General features: G+C 43.3%; 1 protein-coding gene across 2 annotated transcripts in view; it reads right to left on the bottom strand.

The window, feature by feature from the left end:
• The window catches only part of PTH2R (parathyroid hormone 2 receptor), a 2,210,872-nt gene that overhangs the window by 1,418,797 nt on the left and 766,242 nt on the right, over positions 1 to 25,833 (bottom strand). For both annotated transcript variants that reach the window (XM_073645571.1, XM_073645570.1), the window contains exon 7: positions 14,635 to 14,788. In XM_073645571.1, coding sequence (XP_073501672.1) covers positions 14,635 to 14,788 — 154 coding nt within the window. The remainder of the gene's footprint in view (positions 1 to 14,634; positions 14,789 to 25,833) is intronic.

Genomic DNA, 25,833 nt, shown 5'->3' with positions numbered 1-25,833 from the left:
CAGATAAAAATTATATTCAATTTGCAACCTGATGGAGGTCAGTATAGATGGACTAATAGAACAAGTCCCACACACAGCTAGAAGCCCAAATATTTTTTCAGAGGTAGATGCAGATAAAAATTATTTTTAGTTTGCAACCTGATGAAGGTCAGTATAGATGGACTAATAGAGAAAGTCCCACACACTGCTAGAAGGCCAAATATTTTTTCAGAGCTAGATGCAGATAATAATTATATTCAATTTGCAACCTGATGGAGGTCAGTATAGATGGACTAATAGAACAAGTCCCACACACAGCTAGAAGCCCAAATATTTTTTCAGAGGTACTGTAGATGCAGATAAAAATTATTTTTAATTTGCAACCTGATGGAGGTCAGTATAGATGGACTAATACAACAAGTCCCACACACAGCTAGAAGCCCAATATTTTTTCAGAGCTAGATGCAGACAAAAAATTATTTTGAATTTGCAACCTGATGGAGGTCAGTATAGATGGACTAATAGAGAAAGTCCCACACACTGCTAGAAGGCCACATATTTTTTCAGAGGTAGATGCAGAAAAAAATATATTCAGTTTGCAACCTGATGGAGGTCTGTATAGATGGATTAATAGAACAAGTCCCACACACAGCTAGAAGCCCAATATTTTTTCAGAGGTAGATGCAGAAAAAAATATATTCAGTTTGCAACCTGATGGAGGTCAGTATAGATGGACTAATACAACAAGTCCCACACACAGCTAGAAGCCCAATATTTTTTCAGAGGTAGATGCAGAAAAAATATATTCAGTTTGCAACCTGATGGAGGTCTGTATAGATGGATTAATAGAACAAGTCCCACACACAGCTAGAAGCCCAAATATTTTTTCAGAGATAGATGCAGATAAAAATTATTTTTAATTTGCAACCTGATGGAGGTCAGTATAGATGGACTAATAGAGAAAGTCCCACACACTGCTAGAAGGCCAAATATTTTTTCAGAGCTAGATGCAGATATAAATTATATTCAATTTGCAACCTGATGGAGGTCAGTATAGATGGACTAATAGAACAAGTCCCACACACAGCTAGAAGCCCAAATATTTTTTCAGAGGTACTGTAGATGCAGATAAAAATTATTTTTAATTTGCAACCTGATGGAGGTCAGTATAGATGGACTAATACAACAAGTCCCACACACAGCTTAGAAGCCCAATATTTTTTCAGAGGTAGATGCAGAAAAATATATATTCAGTTTGCAACCTGATGGAGGTCTGTATAGATGGATTAATAGAACAAGTCCCACACACAGCTAGAAGCCCAATATTTTTTCAGAGGTAGATGCAGAAAAAAATATATTCAGTTTGCAACCTGATGGAGGTCAGTATAGATGGACTAATACAACAAGTCCCACACACAGCTAGAAGCCCAATATTTTTTCAGAGGTAGATGCAGAAAAAAATATATTCAGTTTGCAACCTGATGGAGGTCTGTATAGATGGATTAATAGAACAAGTCCCACACACAGCTAGAAGCCCAAATATTTTTCAGAGGTAGATGAAGATAAAAATTATTTTTAATTTGCAACCTGATGGAGGTCAGTATAGATGGACTAATAGAGAAAGTCCCACACACTGCTAGAAGGCCAAATATTTTTTCAGAGCTAGATGCAGATAAAAATTATATTCAATTTGCAACCTGATGGAGGTCAGTATAGATGGACTAATAGAACAAGTCCCACACACAGCTAGAAGCCCAAATATTTTTTCAGAGGTACTGTAGATGCAGATAAAAATTATTTTTAATTTGCAACCTGATGGAGGTCAGTATAGATGGACTAATACAACAAGTCCCACACACAGGTAGAAGCCCAATATTTTTTCAGAGGTAGATGCAGAAAAAAATATATTCAGTTTGCAACCTGATGGAGGTCTGTATAGATGGATTAATAGAACAAGTCCCACACACAGCTAGAAGCCCAATATTTTTTCAGAGGTAGATGCAGAAAAAAATATATTCAGTTTGCAACCTGATGGAGGTCAGTATAGATGGACTAGTACAACAAGTCCCACACACAGCTAGAAGCCCAATATTTCTTCAGAGCTAGATGCAGAAAAAAATTATATTCAATTTGCAACCTGATGGAGGTCAGTATAGATGGACTAATAGAATGATGCTATGCCCAAAAGATTTTACTTCACTAGGTGCAGTAAAAAAATTGGTATTCTATACACAGGTGGTATATCTTGCAACACAGATAGGCTACTCCACTGACTAACACACTCTGCAATAGGCCAAAAAGGATTAGCTTTGCTAGATTCAGCCAAATGCTGTGAAAAAAACTTGCACAGCACTGGCACAGACCTGCCTGGCAAAAACTGATAGGAACTGATGTAACCTAGTCCTGAAAAGGACTCCAATTACAATTAGTTTTTACTCCCACAACCTATCTATTTAAGAGCACAGACCTGCCTGATAAAAGTCATAGGAAATGCTGTAACCTAGTCCTTAAAAGGACTGCAATCACAACTATTCCCTACTCCCAAGCTATCTGTAGATTTGTGCGAAAATTGGCTTGAAATTAACAAGGTATAGCGCACACAGCAACAGCAGTGCCGTCTAACACGCAGCTGCAGCAGTGAGAAAATGGTGGCGACGGGGAAAATGTCTTGGTCTTATAGGGCAAGGACATGTGACATACACTGCCAATGACACATGCCCTTGCTTGTGTGAAAAAAAGCACTTCGCTCCGTGTGTGCGCTGCTGATAGGCTGACAGATTGCACCTCCCCACTGTAAATGCGGGAAAGAGAAAAAAAAAATGGAGATCTTCATTGTTCCTGCAGAGATCCATCCCCTGCCCCTCCCCCCACCCCGCTGTACACTCAAACTGCGTATTAACATTAATTTTCATCATTACTGAGGAAAAATCCAGTTATGATTTAGGTGCACGAACAGTTATCGAACATAACCTCGAACAGCCGAATTTTTCTCAAATTGTTCGTGTTCGCCGAACGGCTCGAACACCGCCCAAAACAGCTCGAATTTGAGATTGGCGAACAGTTCGAGTAGAACAACGCTCATCTCTACTGCTAATATGCCCAAATTATTTTACAGGCAAGATACAGCTAAAAATTATTAGTAATTTGAAAGCTGGTGGAGCTTCGTATAGATGGCCTAATAGAATGAGTACCACACACTGCTAATATGCCCAAAAGGTTTTACTTGGCTAGGTGCAGTAAAAAATTTGTATTACATACACAGGTGGTGTAGCTTGCATCACAGATAGGCTACTCCACTGACTAACACACACTGCTAATATGCCCAAAAGGTTTTACTTGGCTAGGTGCAGTAAAAAAATTGTATTACATACACAGGTGGTGTAGCTTGCAACACAGATAGGCTACTACACTGACTAACACACACTGCAAGAGGCCCAAAAGGATTTTCTTAGCTAGATTTATCCAAATGCTGTGAAAAACACTTGCACAGCACTAAAACACACCTCCCTGGCAAAAAAGTGATAGGAACTGATGTAACCTAGCCCTCAAAAGGGCTGCAATTACAACTAGTCACTACTTCCAACCTATCTGTCTATTTAAGAGCACAGACCTGCCTGCTAAAAGTCGTAGGAAATGCTGTAACCTAGCCCTCAAAAGGGCTGCAATTAGAACTAGTCCCTACTCCCAAGCTATCTGTCTATTTCAGATAAAATTTGCTTGCAATTCACACAGTTATAGTGTATAGTGCGCACACAGCATCAGCGGTGCCGTCTAACACTCAGCTGCAGCAGTGAGAAAATGGTGGCAACGGGGAAAATGGCTGGGTCTTATAGGGCAAGGACATGTGACATACACAGCCAATGACACATGACCTTGCTTGTGTGGAAAAAAGCACTTTGCTTCGTGTGTGCACTGCTTGCAGGCTGACAGACTGCACCTCCCCACTGTAAATGCGGGAAAGAGAAAAAAAAAATGGAGATCTTCATTATTTCTGCAGAGATCCATCCCATGCCCCTCCCCCCGCCCCACTGTACACTCAAACTGTGTATTAACATTGATTATCAGCATTACTGTGAAAAAATCCAGCTACGATTTTGGTGCAAGAACAGTTATCGAACATAACCTCGAACAGCCGGATTTTTTCAAATCGTTCGGGTTCGTCGAACGGCTCGAACACCGCCGAAAACAGCTCGAATTTGAGATTGGCGAACAGTTTGATTCGAAAACCGCTCATCTCTAATCCTTGCTGGACGCCGGGTATTATTATCAAAGGAGCACAAAAGCGCTTGATGGAGCCGACAGGTTATCAGTGACAAAATGAGAGAACAACGGCAAACAAGATAAATGGAGAAATAAACAATAAAGTTTTTCTATGTCACCAATATTGTACAAGCGAGAGTGATCGCATTTCTTGTCGTGTCTACTGCAGCTTTGATTATTGAGTCTCCTGGAGAGTCACGGCTTTTGTGTTGGACAGGTTGTCAGGCTATAAAATCTTGTGTGATGACAGTAAATCCGATAATTAGAATCTCCACCTCCTGACACGTCGGTTCTAGGCTTTATGGGATCACCCGCTGGATAGACAGATGCTTTCTCTCAAGCGTGGCTCGTCCTCAGGATAATGGCGTCCTTGACAACAGTAGCGCGAGCGTGCTTGGCAACGCGGTCCTGGTACGGGCAGGCGGCAGTGAGGCGATACTGTTAGGGACAAGCCAATGGGGATATAGATAAAGATTATTTTACCTATCTATGATCCTCCATATACCGCTGGGCTTTGTGGTTTGCCGACAAGCAGTGTCTTTGAGCAGTACTTTGTTGGGATAGGGAAGCCGTGAGAAGATTAACCTGCTCAGCAATCCTGAAAGGAGAAGTAGCGTGCCCTCGGCTGTTACCTCGTCAGCAATAGGGGTAAACTAATCAAGTTATATCTCACCAAAATGTTCAATAAATGCCTTAAAATGATCCTAGGATATTCCTAAAGATGGTCAGTAGGATTTGGAGGATGATGAGCCTCTTTTAGTTGCTATCACAGTAGCTTTGTGGGGTATCACCATGGAGCTCCTGAATCCTGCGACCTACATCACCGGCGTCCAAGCCACGCCCCGGCTTCCATACTTTTCATCTAGTAGTCCTCAGGCTGTTGTAAGCCTGTGACCTGTAAGACATCAGCATCATGGCACAAGCAATGCAATGACTGTTTGCAGGGGAAAAGAAGATTTGGTTGCTAGGATGAGATGAGTATAAATTTTAGGGGGTTCTATAATTCTATAAATTTAATAAATAAAAATATATAATACCAATATATATATTTAATATTAGCCTTACAGCCTTTTTGTCACTCATTTTCCCATCAAGAGAAATAAAAAACATTAAAAAATTAGTTTTATTGAAATATGATGGTATATCACAACATACAATAGATTCAAAGCTGAAGGACAACATATTGTTCTCCAATAAGATTCTATTATACTAAGACCTGAAAACTGCTGAGAACAATCACTTATGAATCAGCTTTAGTTTCAGTACTTTTAGAATTTAGAAAAGAAATTATAGGAAAAATCTTAGTAGCAAGAGGTAATGGGTTCACTTTTAACTGAACAAAATAATTAATCAGCTAAGTGCTCCAAACGTATGGTACAATTTTCACCCCTCAAAAATATAACTTACACCATAATTATTATGTTTTAGATATTTTCAGTACTGTGGCTTCATTGGAAAATATCTGTGGGTTTTTAGAAAGAGGCGTGGCCTAATATGACACCATGTGCCAAAAAATGCGCCAAAAGCTTGGCACAACTTTCTGGCATAAAGTAAGCCATAAAGTTCTTAATTTTTAAACATGTAAACTATTAGATTTTTAAATAGATGTTGCGCATTTTAAATGAAATCAGGATTTCATACCCAAAACTATTTATGTGAATATCTTGCTCTTTCAAAGACAAGTCCACCAGTATCTTTATGTGACCAGTGCGTTTCTCTTGAATTGGTATGAAAATTAGGCTGCAGATCTGAAACCTCTGTCACTCCAACTTTATTCCCTCTCCTCACCACTTTCTCCTGCTTAGCTAACAGCCTCTATGCTATGTGACTACAGGCAAAGGAGCCATCAGTCAAGCAGGAAGAAGTAACAATGGTCAGGGAAAAGAGCTGATGTGACAAAGGCTTTAGATCTTCAGCCTCATTTCTATATCAATTCAAACGTTAATTTCTAAGTATGGAGGAATGGACTGTCTAGGCAAATGTATTGCTTGTCTTGTCTTTGAAAGAGTTATATGTGCATATAAATAGTTTAGGTAGAGAAATCTGGCTGACAGATACCCTTCAACAGTGTCTAAGTGTGATGCTAAGTTACTTCTCCCAGGCAAGCCCTGAGGCGGGAGAGTCAAGGAGTCCGAGATCAAATGCCAGGAGGGCATGTCATTGACAAAGGAATAATACGAATGGATAGTCAAAGGCAAAGTCCTGGTTCAGGAAACCAAGGTCAGAGTGCACCAAGTCAAAAGGGGTAATAAAAATGGCTAGTCAAAAAGTCAAATCCAAAGTCCTGCAACAAAGACCAGAACATCAGAATACAGAGCAAACATACTACAGACCTAAAAGCTGCAACTAGCAAGGTCTGATAATTGTCATCCAGCTAAATAGACAGGATTGAGAATGCCAAAAGTGTGCAAAGCAGTCATCAAAGCAAAAGGTGGCTACTTTGAAGAACCTAGAATATAAGACATATTTTCAGTTGTTTCACACTTTTTTTTGTTAAGTATATAATTCCACATGTGTTAATTCATAGTTTTGATGCCTTCAGTGTGAATGTACAATTTTCAAAGTCATGAAAATACAGAAAAATCTTTAAATGAGAAGGTGTGTCCAAACTTTTGGTCTCTACTATATATATATATATATATATATATATATATATATATATATATATATATAGGTATATGAATACAAAAATAAAAAAGTAAGAAAAAGTAGATGGTTCTCACCACTGAAACTATGAAATAAAAATGCATTTTATTACTTAGAAGCAGGAAAATTGAAAATACACATAATAAGGCTCATTCAGGTGTCAGATTTTCATGTACAGGTTCAATCTGTTTTTCATGAATCGAACTCAGACTCATATGTCCATGTATTTTTGTAGATTGAGTATTTTGCACCAAAACAAGAGGACATGTTCAATTTCTATCCAATTGACGGATCAAACTAACCAATGTAATTCTGAGTCAGTGAAAAAAAACAGATAGCACTCAGATGCAATCTGCGTGCTGTCCATGTTTCACCGACTGATAGGAAAGGCTTGAGTAATCTGATGCAAAACAGCAATGAAAATTGGTGAACGGTTTTTGTGTTCTAGAAAAATCACTGACATCATAATGAGGTATTAGGTATGGCCACTGAAAAGCAGAAAGGTAAAAAGTTGTCTCTTATGGCCTGGTCATTAACCCCTTCACGACCTTGGATGTATCCATACATCCAAGTCGCTAGCTACTTACCGACCTTTGATGTATGGATGTTGCACCTATTCTTTGGAATGCTTTACCTCAAAAAATTAGGATTAACCTCAACTTACACAGTTTTATGCGCTCCCCAAAAACACATCTATTTCGCGTGGCTTATCACGTTCCCTAATCAAACTCTTTTCATATATAGCCCATTCACTATTTCTCTGAACATAATTCTCCAACAAACTCTACCGCACCCAAAAGCACTAAAAATATAGGCTGGTGATGAGCTCATGCAGCGTTTATCTATCCCTCATCCCCTCAAGATGGCTGGACCATCATTGTAAATAAGTACCTGTACTTTGTGTCACCCCCACCTCATTGTAGATTGTAAGCTCTTACAAGCAGAGTCGTCGTTATTTTTGCTTTATTATATTTTCTCTAACTATGTTACTTATGACTGTTGTATATGAACCGCTGAATTGAAAAGCACTGAAGAATATGTTGACGCTCTATAAATAAAGATTATTATGATTATTATTATTATGAGCACGCCAGGCGACTTTGCGTGCAAAGAGGCTGTGCACGCGATCGCCTCCTGGTGTCAGCTGATTCTGAGAGTTGACACCCTGCACTCACTGCCCTGAGCAGCACTTTAACCCCCTAAATGCTGAGATCGGAGGGAGCACTCTGCACTCTTATCGGTGCCCCAGTGAAATCATTGTGGTGCCCGATCGTTACCATAGTGACCTGATGTCATCACGGGTCATCAGGTACTATCAAGTTAGTTAGATCATGCGCTTGTGTTTGCAGGGCTTACAGTTCTAATGAATTGCAATGTATTAGAAAGGCGATCAGACTGCAGAAAGTGAAAGTCCCATAGTCAGACTAAGTAAAAAAGTGGAAAAAAATGAAAAAAAAATTGTAAAAATATTTTTTAAAAAAAATCACAAACTAATAAAAAAAGAAAGAAATATTTACCTATATACATATGTACATATATATATACACACATTATACAAGGGAACACTCAAATAACATCCTAGATCTGAATGAATGAAATATTCTCATTGAATATTTTGTTCTGTACAAAGTTGAATGTGCTGACAATAAAATCACGCAAAAATCATCAATGGAAATCAAATTTATTAACCAATGGAGGCCTGGATTTGGAGTCACCCCCAAAATTAAAGTGGAAAAAGACACTACAGGCTGATCCAACTTTGATGTAATGTCCTTAAAACATGTCAAAATGAGGCTCAGTATTGTGCGTGGCCTCCACGTGCCTGCATGACCTCCCTACAATGCCTGGGCATGCTCCTGATGAGGTTGCGGATGGTCTCCTGTGGGATCACCTCCCTGACCTGGACTAAAGCATCCACCAACTCCTGGTCAGTCTGTGGTGCAACGTTGGTGGATGGAGGGAGACATGATGTCCCAGATGTGCTCAATCGGATTCAGCTCTGGGGAACAGACGGGCCAGTCCATAGCTTCAATGCCTTCATCTTGAAGGAACTGCAGACACACTCCAGTCACATGAGGTCTGGCATTGTCCTTCATTAGAAGGAACCCAGGGCCAACCACACCAGCATATGGTCTCACAAGGGGTCTAATGGCAGTCAGGCTACCTCTTGCGAGCACATGGAGGGCTATGCGGCCCTCCAAAGAAATGCCACCCCACACCATTATTGACCCACTGCCAAACCGGTCATGCTGAAGGATGTTGCAGGCAACAAATCGCTCTCCACGGCATCTCCAGACTCTGTCACATCTGTCACATGTGCTCAGTGTGAACCTGCTTTCATCTGTAAAGAGCACAAGGCACCAGTGGCGACTTTGCCAATCCTGGTGTTCTGTGGAAAATGCCAAGCATCCTGCACGGTGTTGGGCTGTGAGCACAACCCCCATGTGTGGATGTTGGGCCCTCATACCACCCTCATGTGCAGGCACATGCACATTTGTGGCCTGCTGGAGGTCATTTTGCAGGGCTTTGGCAGTGCTCCTCCTGTTCCTCCTTGCACAAAGGAGGAGGTAACGGTCCTGCTGCTGGGTTGTTGCCCTCCTATGGCTCCCTCCACATCTCCTGGTATCTGCTCCATGCTCTGGACACTGTGCTGACAGACACAGCTACCCTTCTTGCCACAGCTCGCACTGATGTGCCATCCTGCATGAACTGCATTACCTGAGCAACTTCTGTGGGTTGTACTGTAGACACCGCCTCATGCTACTGTACCTCTAGGGGTGAGAGCAATGACAAAATGAAAAAGTGACCAAAACAACAGCCAAAAAGGATGAGAACAGAGGAATGGTCTGTGATCACCACCTGCAGAACCACTCCTTTATATGGGGTATTTTGCTAATTACCTATCATTTCTACCAGTTGTCTGTTCCATTTGCACAACAGCAGGAGAAATTGATTCACAATCAGTGTTGCTTCATAACTGGACAGGTAGATTTCACAGAAGTGTTATTGACTTGGAGTTACACTGTGTTGTTTGAGTGTTCCCTTTATTTTTTGAGCAGTGTATATTTATATATACAGGGTGGTCCAAAAGTAGGTGGACAGAAAGTGTAATAAGGTTATGAAGGGGGAGATTTATCAAACATGGTGTAAAGTGAAACTGGCTCAGTTGACCTTAGCAACCAATCAGATTCCACTTTTCATTCCTCACAGACTCTTTGGAAAATGAAAGGTGGAATCTGATTGGTTGCTAAGGGAAACTGAGCCAGTTTCACAGATCTAGTTTTCACAGATCTCCCCCCAAATCTGTTTTCTTTTCAGATAATTCAGATAACACCTAATGGCAAATAATTTAAATACAGATCAAAAAAAATGGATTTTATCAGAGTATTGGAAATCTCAAAATGCTGAAACCGTTAGAGCAAATTGGCTTGAAACATTTGGTACTCAAGCCCCAAAGAGATAAACCATTTACCGCATTCGTGACATATTCAATACCACTGGATCAATCCTTAATGCTCCAAAAACTGGTAGACCCAAAACAGTCTGTACAGAAGATAATTAACAACTTGTTGCTAAAACATTTGTTCAGAGTCCAAAAAAGTCCACCAGAAGAGCCTCTTTGGAATTGGGAATTTCACAAGCTTCTATCATGCTAATCCTGAAATCTATTGGGTGGTAAGCTTATTGTCCATGTCTAATTCATGGTTTATTGGAGGATGATCCAGACAGGCGGCTGCAATTTAGTGTTTGATAAATCTCCCCCTTCATAACTTTATCACACTTTCTGTTCACCTACTTTTGGACCACCCTGTATATTGTACCCATAAATAAATATTTTTATGAAAAAAAATACACCAAAAAAGTACACATATTTAGTATCACTACATCCATAACAACCCGACCTATACAACTGTCCAATCAGTTAACCCCTTCAATTAACACCGTAAAATAAAAAATAAAAAACGAGGCAAAAAATTATGCTTTTTCGTTATACTGACAAACAAAAAGTGGAATAAAACGTAATCAAAAAGACAAATGTAAATAAAAGTGGTATAGCTGAAAACAACATCTTGTCCAGCAAGAAAAAAGCCACCATACAGCTCCACCTGCAGAAAAATAAAAAAGTTATATCTCTCAGAATAAAGCAATGCAAAATAATTATTTTTTTCTATAAAATAATGTTTATTGCATAAAAGCGCCAAAGCACAAAAAAACTATATAAATGTGGTATCACTGTAATAAAGTTACATTATAAATTTTTCCACACACGGCATAAGAAAAAAAACAAACAATTCTTGAACTGATGGCTTTTGTTTATTCTGTCACACAAAAATTGGAATAGAAAGCGATCATAAACTGTTGTTATGTGCCCAAAAATGGTACCAATAAAAACATCAACTTGTTCCGCAAAAAACAAGCTGTCACTTTACTCTGACAGCAGAAATATGGAAAAATGATAGCTCTCAAAATATGACGATTCAAAAACTAGTTTTTGAGATAAAAGGTGTCTTTTAGTGTGTGACAGCAGCCAAACATAAAAAACTATATAAATCTGGTATCACTGTAATCACACCGACCCGAAGAATAATGTCATCCTATCACTTACACTGCACAAGGAACGGCGTCAAAAAATAAATAAAACCAATTCTTCACCTGTTTTTGATTTGTTCATTCTGCCTCCCCAAACATCGCAGTAAGGCTTGGTGCATATTTATCCTGCGCTCTACGCTGAGCGCTTACACTGGGGTTTCCATGTAAATCTCTGAAATACGTGATTCAGACTGAACCTCCTGTGGAATATTCCCTATATTGAGGCAGATGGAGACACTGTGGACACAGTCTGACTTGTGATCCGGCGGTGTCCATCTTTTTAGGCGCGCATAAAAGTTACATCGGCCACAGTTTTATGCACCTCGAAAAAGAAGGACACTGCTGATCAGAGGCCAGATGAAGTCCAGAGTAACTCTGCCTTCCCATTATAATGAATAGATCCCTCTGGGTTTCATCTGAATCATGACACTCAGAGATTTAGATGGAAACCCACGATGTAAGTGCTCAGCGTAGAGCGCCGGATAAATGTGATCCCAAACGTTATGTAAAATGTTCCTAACAAAAGATTCAAACCAATCCACAAAAAAAGCCCCAACTCGGGTCCGTCATTTGTCAATGAAATTATCGGGGGCTTCCATGTTACTGGTAATACAAAGGCTGATGAAAAGCAAAATGGCTCCTTGCCTCCCAAAAGAAATCCAGCGAATTCTGTGCTCCCAAATCAAAATGCCTCTTCCAATCTGAGCCCCACTGTGCCTAAACCACATTTAGCATCCACATGGTTGCCATTTCTGTAGCGATGAGAGCCAACCTAATTTACAGATGCGTGTATCAAGAAGAATGAGTGGGCACAATGTACGGGCACTACAACGTACTGGTCACTACAACATACTGGTCACTACAATGTAGGTTTGCAATTTTTCCTCAGCAACATCCACTGCTGCTTGTTTATAGAAAACATTCATGGTATCAAAATTGTCATAACACCTGTAGATAAATTCCCAAAGGATATAATTTCCAAAATGGAGTCACTGGAAGCTGGAATCTGCGCTTCTAGCACTTAGGGGCTCTGTATATGGCGTCCGCAAACTATTCTAGGAAAATCTGTGCTCCAGGAGGCAAAATACCGTTCTGTCCCTCCCAAGTCTCACCGAATGGCTAAGCAGTAGCAGTACTGCACAGTGCTGCTTAGCCATTCTGCAGTACTGCACAGCCACATATAGGGTGTTTCTACTTTCCGAAGAAATTGTTGGACACATTTTGGTGCTATTTTTACCCATTTCCTAGTGTAAACATGTAAAATCTGGAGCAAAAATAAAATTTTTGTGGTAAAAATTTTATTTTTTTTTGCTGCCTGCCCAATGTTTTAAAATTGTGTGACCCACCTGTGAGGTTAATATGATTACTGCACACCTATATGAATTCATTGAGAGGACTAGTTTGTAAAATGGGGTCATTTATGGGGGATTCTACTGTTCTGGCACCTCTGCCAATGTGGACTCCAGTATGGTGCTTATTCCCTTCTGTGCTTTGCCCTGTGACTCAAAAGTATTTTTGACCGCATATGGGTATCAGCGTACTCCTATTCTGAAAATAAAAAAATGAGGCTAAAATAACATTTTTATGGGAAAAAATATATATATTTTTCATTTTCACAGAGCTTTGTAATCTTCTGTGAAGCACCTGGAGATTCAAGGTGCTCATCACACATCTAGACAAGTTCCCAAAGCGGTCTAGTTTCCAAAATAGTGTCACTTGTGGGCAGTTTTCACTGTTTAGGCACAAACCAAGGACTCTCCAAACACAACATGGCATTCGCTAATTATTACAGCAAATTTTACATTCAAAAAGTCAAATGGCGCTCCTTCCCTTTCGAGTCCTGCCTTGCGCCCAGACAATAATTTTCCCCCTCATATGGGGTATCGGCATACTCAGGTGAAATTGTGCAACTAATTACCCTTGTGAAAATGCAAAATGTGGGGCAAAAAAATATTTTTGTAGGAAAAATGTGATTTTTTTTTATTTCTCAATGTTATAAATGTATGTGAAGCACTTGGGGCTCAAGATGCTCAACACACATCTAGATAAGTTCTCTATGGGGTCTAGTTTACAAAATGGTATCACTTGTGGGCGATTTTTACTGTTTAGACATATCAGGGGTTCTCCAAATGCAACATGGCAACAACTAATTATTCCAGCAAATTTTACATTCAAAAAGTCAAATGGAGCTCCTTCCCTTCCAAGCTTTGCCGTGTGACCGAACAGGGGTTTTCCCCCACATATGGGGTATCTGAATGCTCAAGAGAAATTGCGCAACAAATTCTGGGGCCATTTTATCCTGTTACTCTTGCAAAAATAAAAAAAATTGGGTCTAAATTAATTTTATTTGTGAAAAAAAGTTGAATGTTAATTTTTTCTTTCCACACTACACTAATTCTTGTGAAGCACCTGAAGAGTTAATAAACTTCTTGAATGTGGTTTTGAGCACCTTGAGGGGTGCAGTTGTTAGAATGGTGTCACTTTTGGGTATTGTCTGTCACATAGGCCCCTCAAAGTCGCTTGAAATGTGATGTGGTCCCTAAAAAAAATGATTTTGTAAATTTTGTTGGAAAAGTGATAAATCGGTGGTCAACTTTTAACCCTTATAACTTCCTAATAAAAAAAGTATTATGTTACAAAATTGTGCTGATGTAAAATAGACATGTGGGAAATGTTATTTATGAGCTACTTTGTGTGACATAACTATTTGATTTAAGGGCGTAAATTTGAAAATTTGAAAATTGCTAAATTTTCTAAATTTTCGACAAATATCCATTTTTTTCCACAAATAAATGCAAATCTTATCGAAGAAATGTTACCACTATCATGAACTACAATATGTCTCGAAAAAAACAGTCTTAGAATCAGTGGGATCCGTTAAAAGCGTTCCACTGTTATTACCTCATAAAGTGACACAGGTCAGAATTTTAAAATTTGGCCTGGTCATGAAGGTGAAAACAGGCATGCGGGTGAAAGGGTTAATGAGTTAATAATTTTATCATCATCTTTAGAAAAAATGACAAACACTTTGAAAAAAAAGCAAGCAAAATAAATCATGAACAAACTGATATAAAAGAGAACAAGTCACAGAGAACAGATTAATCTCACATTCAGGGACTGTCACTATATGTCAAAGCGTGAACAATAGAAGTAACTTACCCCAGCCTATTAGTGTGAAGCCCCACAAATATTTAGTGTCTGAAAAGAATGCTACAAATATCAGACTGTGCAGGTAAAGTCCTTCCACCAAAATCCAATAGTAATTTGTTGCCAAAAAATAAATGAACATTACAACAACAATTTTACATCCAACCTGTGAAGAGATAAAGAAATCAATCTGTTATTAAAGTTTTTAATTGCAACATGCAAAAGAAAATGTAAAACAAAATAGTCCCTATAGTCCATTTGTAGAAATATACTGCAGTTTAATTTTTTGAAACTTTTCTAGAATAGTAAAGGTGTATTCTCATCTTCTAAATTTATGGAATATCCTAAGGAAATACCAAAAATGTATAGTAGATGTGGGTTCCACAAATGGAAGCCCATCTATCTCTAAGACAAGGCCCTGGCAAATGCTGCTGTCATTTGAGAGATAGCCAATCCCATTAATTTATATTTACACTGTGTTCCAAATTATTATGCAAATAATATTTTCTCAGATTTTCCCAAATTACCTATATGAATTGCAGTCATTGTAATTTTCCAGTCAAATAACTAATAGAGTACAATTGAAAGGTTTAGTATATTTTTAAAAAATAAAAAACTGAAACTGCACTCAAAATGCATGTTCCAAATTATTATGCACAGCAGAGTTTTCAACCTTTTCATTTTAATAAAGAACAAAAAAATGGTCATTTTTGAAATTATAAGCATTAGCAGGTTATTACAAACTGAAATCAAACAGTTTTCAACTCAAAACTTTATTCTAGGTGATGTTACATATGTACATAGGACCCCTTGTTCGAAAGGAGCTTCTGAACTCTCTCGTCCATTGAATTTGTCAGGTTTTGGATGGTTTCTGCTTTAATTGTTTTGCATGAGGACAGAATACCCTCCCAGAGCTGTTGCTTAGATGTGAACTGCCTCCCGCCATCATAGACAATCCTTTTGATGATGCTCCAGAGGTTCTCAATGGGGTAGAGGTCAGGGGAGCATGGGGGCCACACCATAAGTTTGTCCCCTTTTATGCCCATAGCAGCCAGAGATGCAGATGTGTTATGTGCAGCATGAGACGGTGCATTATTGTAACGGGTCTGGGAGGCGGAACCTCTGAGCTACTATACAAGGGGGCGGTCCTTGTAAGGGAGCGGGTGGCGACCAGGCAGGCAGTCACAGCAGGTGACCGGGACAGTCTCTAGAAGAACGGGCAGGAGGTCACGGCAAGTGACCGGGGCAGTCTCTGGATGAACGGGCAGATGGTCACGGCAAGTGACCGGGGCAGTCTCTGGGTGAACGGGCAGATGGTCACGGCAAGTGACCGGGGCAGTCTCTGGGTGAACGGGCAGATGGTCACGGCAAGTGACCGGGGCAGTCTCTGGGTAAAGGGTTGGTACGACCTGTGGCGGCTGATGGTAGACGTGAGCTCCCAGGTGAGCAGGCGAGAGTCTCTGGATAAACGGGTGGTCACAGCATGTGACGGCGGAGCCTCCAGGAAGACCAACAGACAGGCGGCAGATAAGCGCTCCCAGGTGAGCGGGCAGAAGTCTCTGGACAGGCGGGTGGTCACAGCACGTGACGGCAGAGCCTCCAGGTAGGCTAGCAGACAGGCAGCAGATGAGCGCTCCCAGGTGAGCGGGCAGGAGTCACTGGACAGGCAGGTGGTCACAGCACGTGACGGCAGAGCCTCCAGGTAGGCTAGCAGGCAGGTAGCAGATGTGCGCTCCCAGGTGAGCGGGCAAGCTGGTCCATAGACAGACTGACAAGAGTTGGAAGGCAGACCATCGGACCTCAGGCAAGCAGGCAGGTAGTTGATGTGCGCTCCCAGGTGAGCGGGCAAGCTGGTCCTTAGACAGACTGACAGGAGTAGTAAGGCAGACCGTCGGACCTCAGGCTAGCAGGCAGGTAGCAGAATATCAGGCAGGAATAAGACAGCAAGCTGGCAGGAATCTGGCAGGTATCTGGCAGGTAACTGGCAACGGGACCTGAGGGCTGAAGCAGAGTAGTGAACAGTGCAACAACATTGCTCGGGCACCTCCATTTTGGAGGAGGTGCCTTATATATGGTGAAGTCCTCCGGCCATTGGCCGGGGACTCCTTAGGACGGTGCGCGCGGCCCCTTTAAGAGGGAGGGAGAGCGCGCGCACCCTAAGCACAGTGGCCGGGAAGGAGCGCGCGCTGCCAGCAGAGCGGGAGGAGGACGCCGGGCATGGAGCAGAGAGGTGAGGGGAACAGCGTCCCTGCCTAGCAGAGGGCAGGGACGCCGGCGCTACAGTACCCCCCCCTTTAGGCCCCCCCTTTTTTAGGCCAGACAGAAATTTAGCAAGGATGAGCGGGGCATGGATGTTCTCCCGGGGCTCCCACGTTCTCTCCTCAGGACCAAACCCCTTCCAATCTACTAGAAAAAAGGTCTTTCCTCTTACCCTTTTGGCGGCAAGAATGTTCTCTACCTCAAACTCGTCCTCAGCAGAAACCGGAGCAGGAGGCATACCTGTAGACTTGGAAAAAGAGTTAAGTACCACAGGTTTGAGGAGAGATACATGGAAGGAGTTAGGGATCCGTAAGTTGGCCGGGAGTTTCAATTTATAGGCCACCGGGTTGATCTGACTGATGACCTCCAGAGGACTGATGAACCGAGGCCCTAACTTGTAAGAAGGTATCATGAGTCGGACATATTTAGATGAGAGCCAGACTTTATCTCCAGGACGAAATTGTGGAGGATCTAGGCGTTTTTTGTCAGCGTGTCTTTTCATCCGTTCGGACGACTGAAGGAGTGCGGATCGGGTACTCTCCCAAATGGAGGAAAATTTGCTAACGAGAGATTCCGCAGCCGGGTTGTCCACAGAGGTGGAGACAGGAAAAGGAATCCGAGGATGCTGACCGAAGACTACAAAAAACGGGGATTTGGAGGAGGATTCGCTCTCGTGATTGTTATAAGAGAACTCGGCCCATGGTAGGAGATCCACCCAGTCTGAATGATGGGCATTAACGAAGTGCCGGAGGTAACTGGTCAGGTTCTGATTGATCCGCTCCACTTGACCATTGGACTGTGGGTGGTAAGCGGAAGAGAAGTCCAGGGTGACGTCTAGCAGTTTACAAGTGGCTCTCCAGAAGCGTGAGGTGAACTGTACCCCACGATCCGACACGATGTGGAGGGGCAGGCCATGAAGACGAAAGATGTGACGAATAAAGTCTTTCGCTAGCTCGGGTGCAGACGGGAGGCCTGGCAGGGGAACGAAATGAGCCATCTTGGAGAAGCGGTCAGCGACCACCCAAATGACCGTACAACCGGCAGAGACTGGGAGGTCAGTTATAAAGTCCGTTGCTATATGCTGCCAGGGGGCAGCAGGTACAGAAAGCGGAAGGAGGCAACCGGCTGGCAGATGTCTCGGAACCTTGTTGCGGGCGCAGGACACACAGGCAGAAACAAAGTCTATTACGTCCTTGTGCAGGGTAGGCCACTAGTAGTGCCGGGTAATAAGATGGAGGGTCTTTTTCTGACCGGCGTGGCCAGCCAGTTTAGACGAGTGACCCCAGTGAAGGATATTCTCCCGATCAGGTACTGATACGAACGTCTTTCCGGGAAGGAGACGATTTAGACTCACGGGAGCCACCTGCATTACTCTGGCGGGATCGATGATGTGTTTCGGATCTTCCTCGAGATCAGACACTAGAAAGGATCGAGACAAGGCGTCCGCCTTGACGTTTTTGTCAGCCGGGCGAAAATGAAGAACAAAATCAAAGCGAGCAAAAAACAAGGACCACCGGGCTTGGCGCGGGTTAAGTCTCTGGGCATGCTGGAGGTAAGCCAAGTTCTTGTGGTCAGTGTAAATTATTACCGGGTGAAGAGCCCCCTCGAGCAGGTAACGCCACTCCTCCAATGCCAGTTTGATGGCCAATAACTCTCGGTCTCCTATGGAATAATTGCGCTCTGAGGAGGAGAAGAGTTTAGAGAAGAAGCCGCAAGTAACCATCCTCCCGGAAGATGATTTTTGAGTAAGTACCGCTCCGGCTCCAGAGGAGGAGGCGTCAACTTCCAGGAAGAACTGCTTGTTGCCGTCCGGGCGATGCAGCACCGGGGCGGAAGAGAAGGCCTGTTTTAAGGAAAGAAAGGCCTCCTCTGCTTCGGGCGGCCACTCTTTGGGATTAGTACCCTTACAGGTGAGCGCGGACATTGGGGCAGTCCGGGAAGAGAAGTGCGGTATGAAGAGGCGGTAGTAGTTGGCGAAGCCCAGGAACCGCTGAATGGCCTTCAACCCCTCCGGTCGAGGCCATTTCTCGATGGCAGACAGTTTCTCTGGATCCATTCGTAGGCCGGTCTGAGAAATAATGTAGCCCAAAAACGGAAGCGAGGTCTGCTCAGAGGCACTTCTCGTATTTAGCGAAGAGGTGATTCTGCCTGAGCCTGAGCAGGACCTGACGAACGTCCCTCCGGTGAGTCTGGAGATCCGGAGAGAAGACCAAGATGTCGTCCAGGTACACCACTACGCAGGAGTAGAGTAGGTCCCGGAAGATGTCATTGACCAACTCTTGAAAGACGGCAGGAGCGTTACAGAGACCAAAGGGCATTACCAGATATTCATAGTGACCGTCCCGGGTGTTGAATGCCGTCTTCCATTCATCCCCCTGACGGATACGAACCAGGTTGTACGCCCCACGGAGGTCCAGTTTGGTGAAGATTCTAGCCCCCCTCAGACAATCAAATAACTCCGGAATGAGCGGAAGGGGGTACTTATTCTTCACCGTGATCTGGTTAAGGCCTCTATAGTCTATACAGGGACGGAGAGAGCCGTCCTTCTTTTTGACGAAAAAGAAGCCTGCTCCCGCCGGGGAGGTAGATTTCCGGATGAATCCCCTGGCCAGATTCTCCTCAATATATTCGGACATCGACCGGGTCTCAGCAGCGGATAATGGATAAATACGCCCACGGGGAGGAGTAGTACCAGGTAACAGGTCGATAGGGCAGTCGTATGGTCTATGAGGGGGTAGTGTCTCTGCCTCCTTTTTATTAAAGACATCAGCATAAGACCAATAAGGAATCGGAAGTCCAGGTAGATTAGCTGGGGTAGGAGAAGGACGGACGGGATGGACGGGAACCAGACAGGTCTTATGGCAGTCCTGTCCCCAGCGAAGGACTTCTCCGGTCTGCCAGTCAAGCAAGGGTGCATGTCTCTGAAGCCAAGGTAGACCTAGCAAGAGGGCGTGAGAGAGTCCAGGCAGAACATGAAAGGAGATACTCTCAGAATGCAGCATTCCCACCTGCAGAGTAATGGATTCGGTGATGAGTTGGATGGGGCGTGGTAAGAGACCCCCATCCACGGCAGCAACAGACAAGGGTACAGCCAGAGGTTTGGTGGGGATGCGGTATTTCTCTACCAGGGACTGTGAAATAAGATTCCCGGCTGCTCCAGAGTCAAGTTGGGCTAATTCGAAATAACGGTTCTCCCCGCAGACAATTGAGACTGACAGCAGCAGAGATGGAGAGGATTTATTCTTGTCTAGGTCGACCTCTCTGAGCGAACCTAGACACAGGCGTTTCCCGACCTCTCCGGGCAGGCACGGCGTAAGTCCTGACTGGTTTTGACCATCTTGGTCTGGTCGACCTGCATAGGCTCAGGAGAGTGTACCTGGGGAGAGACGGATTTCTGAAAAGTAGGAGCTAGACGTGGAAACCTCCTCTCACGGGTGACCTCTTTGGCACGCTCCTGGAACCGTAGGTCAATCCGGGTGGCAAGAGTTATTAGGTCATCGAGAGTGGTAGGAATGTCCCGACCGGCAAGTTCATCTTTAATACGGCCGGACAGACCCTCCCAGAAGACGGATACCAGAGCGTCGTTATCCCAGGCCAGCTCCGAGGCAAGGGTACGGAACCGTATGGCATATTGGCCCACGGTGAGACTTCCCTGACGGAGGCGTAGCAGTGATGATGCGGATGAGGTCTTCCGTCCGGGTTCGTCGAAGACTTTCCGGAAAGCCATGAGAAAGGCAGGCAAGTCGGACACCAGGGGGTCTCCTCTCTCCCATAGAGGATTTAGCCAGGCCAGGGCCTCCCCGGTGAGATGGGACATGATGAAGGCAATTTTGGCCCGGTCGGAGTTAAACTGGTGGGACAGGAGTTCAAAGTGCAGGGTGCACTGATTTATGAAGCCCCGAGCCTGGGCGGAGTCGCCTCCGAAGCGAGGAGGTGCAGAAAGCCGGGGTCCGGGGTAGGATACCATGGTATTAGTGGACAGCGGAGCTGCCGGATTGCGAGTCATGGCACTGGCGGAGGTTGCTGGCGGAGCAGTCAGAGTGTCCAGGCGAGAATTGACATTCCGCAGGTGACCCAGGATGGACTCCTGTTGGGACCTCTGACGGGACAGTTCATGACACAGGTCCGAGAGCGAGGGAGCTTGGGTGCCACCGGGTTCCATGGCCCGAGCAAACTGTAACGGGTCTGGGAGGCGGAACCTCTGAGCTACTATACAAGGGGGCGGTCCTTGTAAGGGAGCGTGTGGCGACCAGGCAGGCAGTCACAGCAGTTGACCGGGACAGTCTCTAGAAGAACGGGCAGGAGGTCACGGCAAGTGACCGTGGCAGTCTCTGGATGAACGGGCAGATGGTCACGGCAAGTGACCAGGGCAGTCTCTGGGTGAACGGGCAGATGGTCACGGCAAGTGACCGGGGCAGTCTCTGGGTGAACGGGCAGATGGTCACGGCAAGTGACCGGGGCAGTCTCTGGGTAAAGGGTTGGTACGACCTGTGGCGGCTGATGGTAGACGTGAGCTCCCAGGTGAGCAGGCGAGAGTCTCTGGATAAACGGGTGGTCACAGCATGTGACGGCGGAGCCTCCAGGAAGACCAACAGACAGGCGGCAGATGAGCGCTCCCAGGTGAGCGGGCAGAAGTCTCTGGACAGGCGGGTGGTCACAGCACGTGACGGCAGAGCCTCCAGGTAGGCTAGCAGACAGGCAGCAGATGAGCGCTCTCAGGTGAGCGGGCAGGAGTCACTGGACAGGCAGGTGGTCACAGCACGTGACGGCAGAGCCTCCAGGTAGGCTAGCAGGCAGGTAGCAGATGTGCGCTCCCAGGTGAGCGGGCAAGCTGGTCCATAGACAGACTGACAAGAGTTGGAAGGCAGACCGTCGGACCTCAGGCAAGCAGGCAGGTAGTTGATGTGCGCTCCCAGGTGAGCGGGCAAGCTGGTCCTTAGACAGACTGACAGGAGTAGTAAGGCAGACCGTCGGACCTCAGGCTAGCAGGCAGGTAGCAGAATATCAGGCAGGAATAAGACAGCAACCTGGCAGGAATCTGGCAGGTATCTGGCAGGTAACTGGCAACGGGACCTGAGGGCTGAAGCAGAGTAGTGAACAGTGCAACAACATTGCTCGGGCACCTCCATTTTGGAGGAGGTGCCTTATATATGGTGAAATCCTCCGGCCATTGGCCGGGGACTCCTTAGGACGGCGCGCGCGGCCCCTTTAAGAGGGAGGGAGAGCGCGTGCGCGCGCCCTAAGCACAGTGGCCGGGAAGGAGCGCGCGCTGCCAGCAGAGCGGGAGGAGGACGCCGGGCACGGAGCAGAGAGGTGAGGGGAACAGCGTCCCTGCCTAGCAGAGGGCAGGGACGCCGGCGCTACAATTATCATGCATGAAAATGATCTTGCTGCGGAATACACGGTTCTTCTTCTTGAACCATCGAAGGAAGTGCTGTTTGAGAAACTCAACATACATTATGGAGTTCATTTTTACCCCTTCAGGGATCCTAAAAGGGCTGACAATCTCTCTCCCCATGATTCCAGCCCAAAACATTACTCCACCTCCTCCTTGTTAGTGCCGTAGCCGTGTTTGCATGGGGTGTCCATCAACCAGCCATCCTCCACTCCATCCATCTGGACCATCGAGATCATTTCATGCATGATAATGCCCTGTCCCATTCTGAACATAACGCATCTGCATCTCTGGCTGCTATGGGCATAAAAGGGGTCAAACTTATGGTGTGGCACCCATGCTCCCCTGACCTCAACCCCATTGAGAACCTCTGGAGCATCATCAAAAGGAGTGTCTATGATGGCGGGAGGCAGTTCACATCTAAGCGACAGCTCTGGGAGGGTGCATAATAATTTGGAAGATGCATTTTGAGTGCAGTTTGAGTTTTTTATTTTTTAAAAAATATACTGTTATCATAGGCAGTTTGTACAAAAACCTTTCAATTGTACTCTAATAGTTATTTGACTGGAAAATTACAATGACTGCAATTCATATAGGTAATTTGGAAAAATCTGAGAAAATATTATTTGCATAATAATTTGGAACACAGTGTACATTATATTAAATGTATTAATCCATACAGGCAAAGAAATCAAACCATAGATGTCCATAAATTAACTTATATGTAATAATTAGAAATGACACAAGTAAAAAGTATTGAACACAAGAAGAAAGAGAGGTGTAAAAAGCTATGTAATCTCATGAGATCAGCTGAAATCTATCAATAATTAGAAAGCAATCCTGCCAATAAGTGAAAAATAATATCAGCTGGTTCAACTGATGGCCTATCAAAAGGTTTCTCATTACCAAGGTGCCACAGAAGAAACATATCATATCATGATTCGTGAAACCAGTGAACTTGACCTTATTGTTGCAAAACATACTGATGGTATTGGTTACAGAAGAATTTCTAAACTACTGAAGCTTCCTATGAGCACCGTTGGGGCCATAATCTGGAAATGGAAATAACATAATTTCACCATAAACAGGCCACGACTAGGTGCTCCCTAGAATAATTCAGACAGGAGTGAAAAAAATTATCAATATCAGAAAAGTTGTCCAAGAACCAAGGATAACTTATGGAGAGCTAAAGAAAGACCTGGAATCATCAGGTACAATTGTTTCAAAGAAACAATCCATGACATGTATGGAGCAAAACTCCTTTGGTGAACAAAAAGCATGTCTAAGCACATTTAAAGTTTGCTCAGCAACATTTAGACAAGCCTGTGAATACTGGGAGAATATAGTCTGGTCAAATGAGGCCAAAATTGAAGTTTTTGGATGCCATAATGCACACTATGTTTGGAGGCCAAAAGGCACTGCATATTACCCCAAAAACACCATACCAACAGTGAAATTTGAAGGTGAGAATATCATTGTGAGGGGCTGTTTTTCAGCATATGGCACTGCTAAACTCCATGTAATTGAAGGAAGGATGAATGGACAAAAGTACCAAGACCTTTTTGATAACAATCTGCTTCCATCTACCAGGATAATGAAGAAACGAGGGTGGACATTTGAGCATGACAATATTCCCAGAAACAAAGCCAAGGTAGCTCTCAATTGGTTTCAGAGAAAGAAAATAAAGCTGCTAGAATGGCCCTGCCAATTGTCTGATCTGAATAAAATAGAAAATTTATGGAAGGTAATAAAGCTAAGAGTTCATATAAATAGCACACAAAACCTTCAGCATTTGAAGAGTGTTTGTGTAGAATAATGGGTCAAAATCACTAAAATCCCCGAGCAATGCATATGACTAGTTTCTCAATTCAGGAGGCATCTTGAAGCTGTCAACACCAACAAAGGCTTTTGTATGAAGCATTACATTTCAGTAAGTGTGTTCAGTACTTTTTCCCTGTGTCATTTTTCATTATTACGCATAAATTGATTTATGAACATCTATGGTTTGATTTCTTTGACTGTGTGGATTGGATGGGTTGTTACCGACATCTGGTGAGAATTTCATGTCAATAGCACCTTTAAAAACATATTTAGGCTGGAATCACAGTGGCATATAGCATCCGATGCGGCTTCAGCTCTGCTGCGAGCGTGAGCCAAGAGTCATGCTACTCTGCTTCAATCCTCTCGCATGAGAGAATTGCAGCACAGATGCAGAGGAGACGGAGAAAGTAATTTCTCCATATCTTCCATTGCCTGTCTCAGCTTATATCGGACTGCACTGGGATGACATCTAAGTGCAGTCCGATGGTTCACACGCACCCATAAACTTGCATTGGTGTGAATGAGCCGATTCTCGCTGCCAATTGCAGCATGATGTGATTGTTCTTTCATGCCAAATCGACATGACAAAATAGTCACTGATTTGCACTGCCCGATAGTATAACACTGGGCCAAGGGCTATGCAATGTTTTCTCACATAGCACTCGGCCGTGTTATATGCTAATGTGTCCCCAGCCTTATTTAGAAAATTGGTGACATGCTCAATACATATTTCACCCGATGTAAATATACAAGTTGGGAATGCCACTTGAACATGTCAGAAATTCCTTTAAGACACAAATACTTTTGACAAGAAAGGCAGGATGTTACTGTGTGAAAATTTGCACTTTAACTGATCCACTTATATATTCTTAATAAAATATAGTAAAAATTTAGATACCATTGATAACTAAGAAAAATTTGAAAGCTAACCAATAAAGAATATTTGCAAAAATTGAACCTTTTTTTAATAAAATCTAATAGTTTTTATTGTTCTACATTAAATAATAACATCCTTTAACAATTAACACTGCATCTTGACCCACCAACAATTTTTTAGTTTCATACAAATTTTTTAATATAATTAAATAGTTCAAGACTAGGCCACTTTTTTCATACATGCAGTTACATAACTGTAAAAAAAATGTCAATTGGATATTCATATAATTTTTGCACATTATCTTTGCGATCATATGGGCCTAATTTTTATGCTATTTTCATACTCTGAAAAAAAAGAGAAACTTAAGTCAAATAAATATTTGGTGAAATCATTCTTTGCCTTCAAATTAGCATTAAAGCATATGATTTTCTACAAAATGTACATCTGCAGTACATTTTTGAAAGAATTTGGCAGAGAGATTGTTCCAAACATCTTGGAGAACTAACCACAGATCTTCTATGAATATAGATTTACCCAAAACCTTCTGTCTTTTCATGTAATCCCAGAAAGACTTGATCATGTTGAGATCAGGCATCTGTAGGGGCCATTTCACAACTTTTAGAACTTAGTATTCTTCTTTACACTGAAAATAGTCTTTAACCCCTTAGCAACATCCACCTTACATCTATGGACCAAGTTGGCAGCTGGTGTATTGAACAGGCTCACGGGGAGAGCCCGCCCAATACCCGGAAGGTAATGCCTGTTTATTACAGCCAGGACCTGCCTGGTTCTGGGAGTTAAAGGAGGAAAAAATAAAATACAAAAATGGAAATTGACCTTGCTAGGACCAAATAAATTT

Source organism: Phyllobates terribilis, unplaced genomic scaffold, assembly GCF_046119375.1.
Source record: "Phyllobates terribilis strain yellow unplaced genomic scaffold, ASM4611937v1 Scaffold_9__5_contigs__length_417890890, whole genome shotgun sequence".
In the NCBI taxonomy this organism is placed as follows: Eukaryota; Metazoa; Chordata; class Amphibia; order Anura; family Dendrobatidae; genus Phyllobates; species Phyllobates terribilis.
The sequence above is the reverse complement of the archived record's forward strand: the minus strand, read 5'-3'. Positions and strand labels throughout refer to the sequence as shown.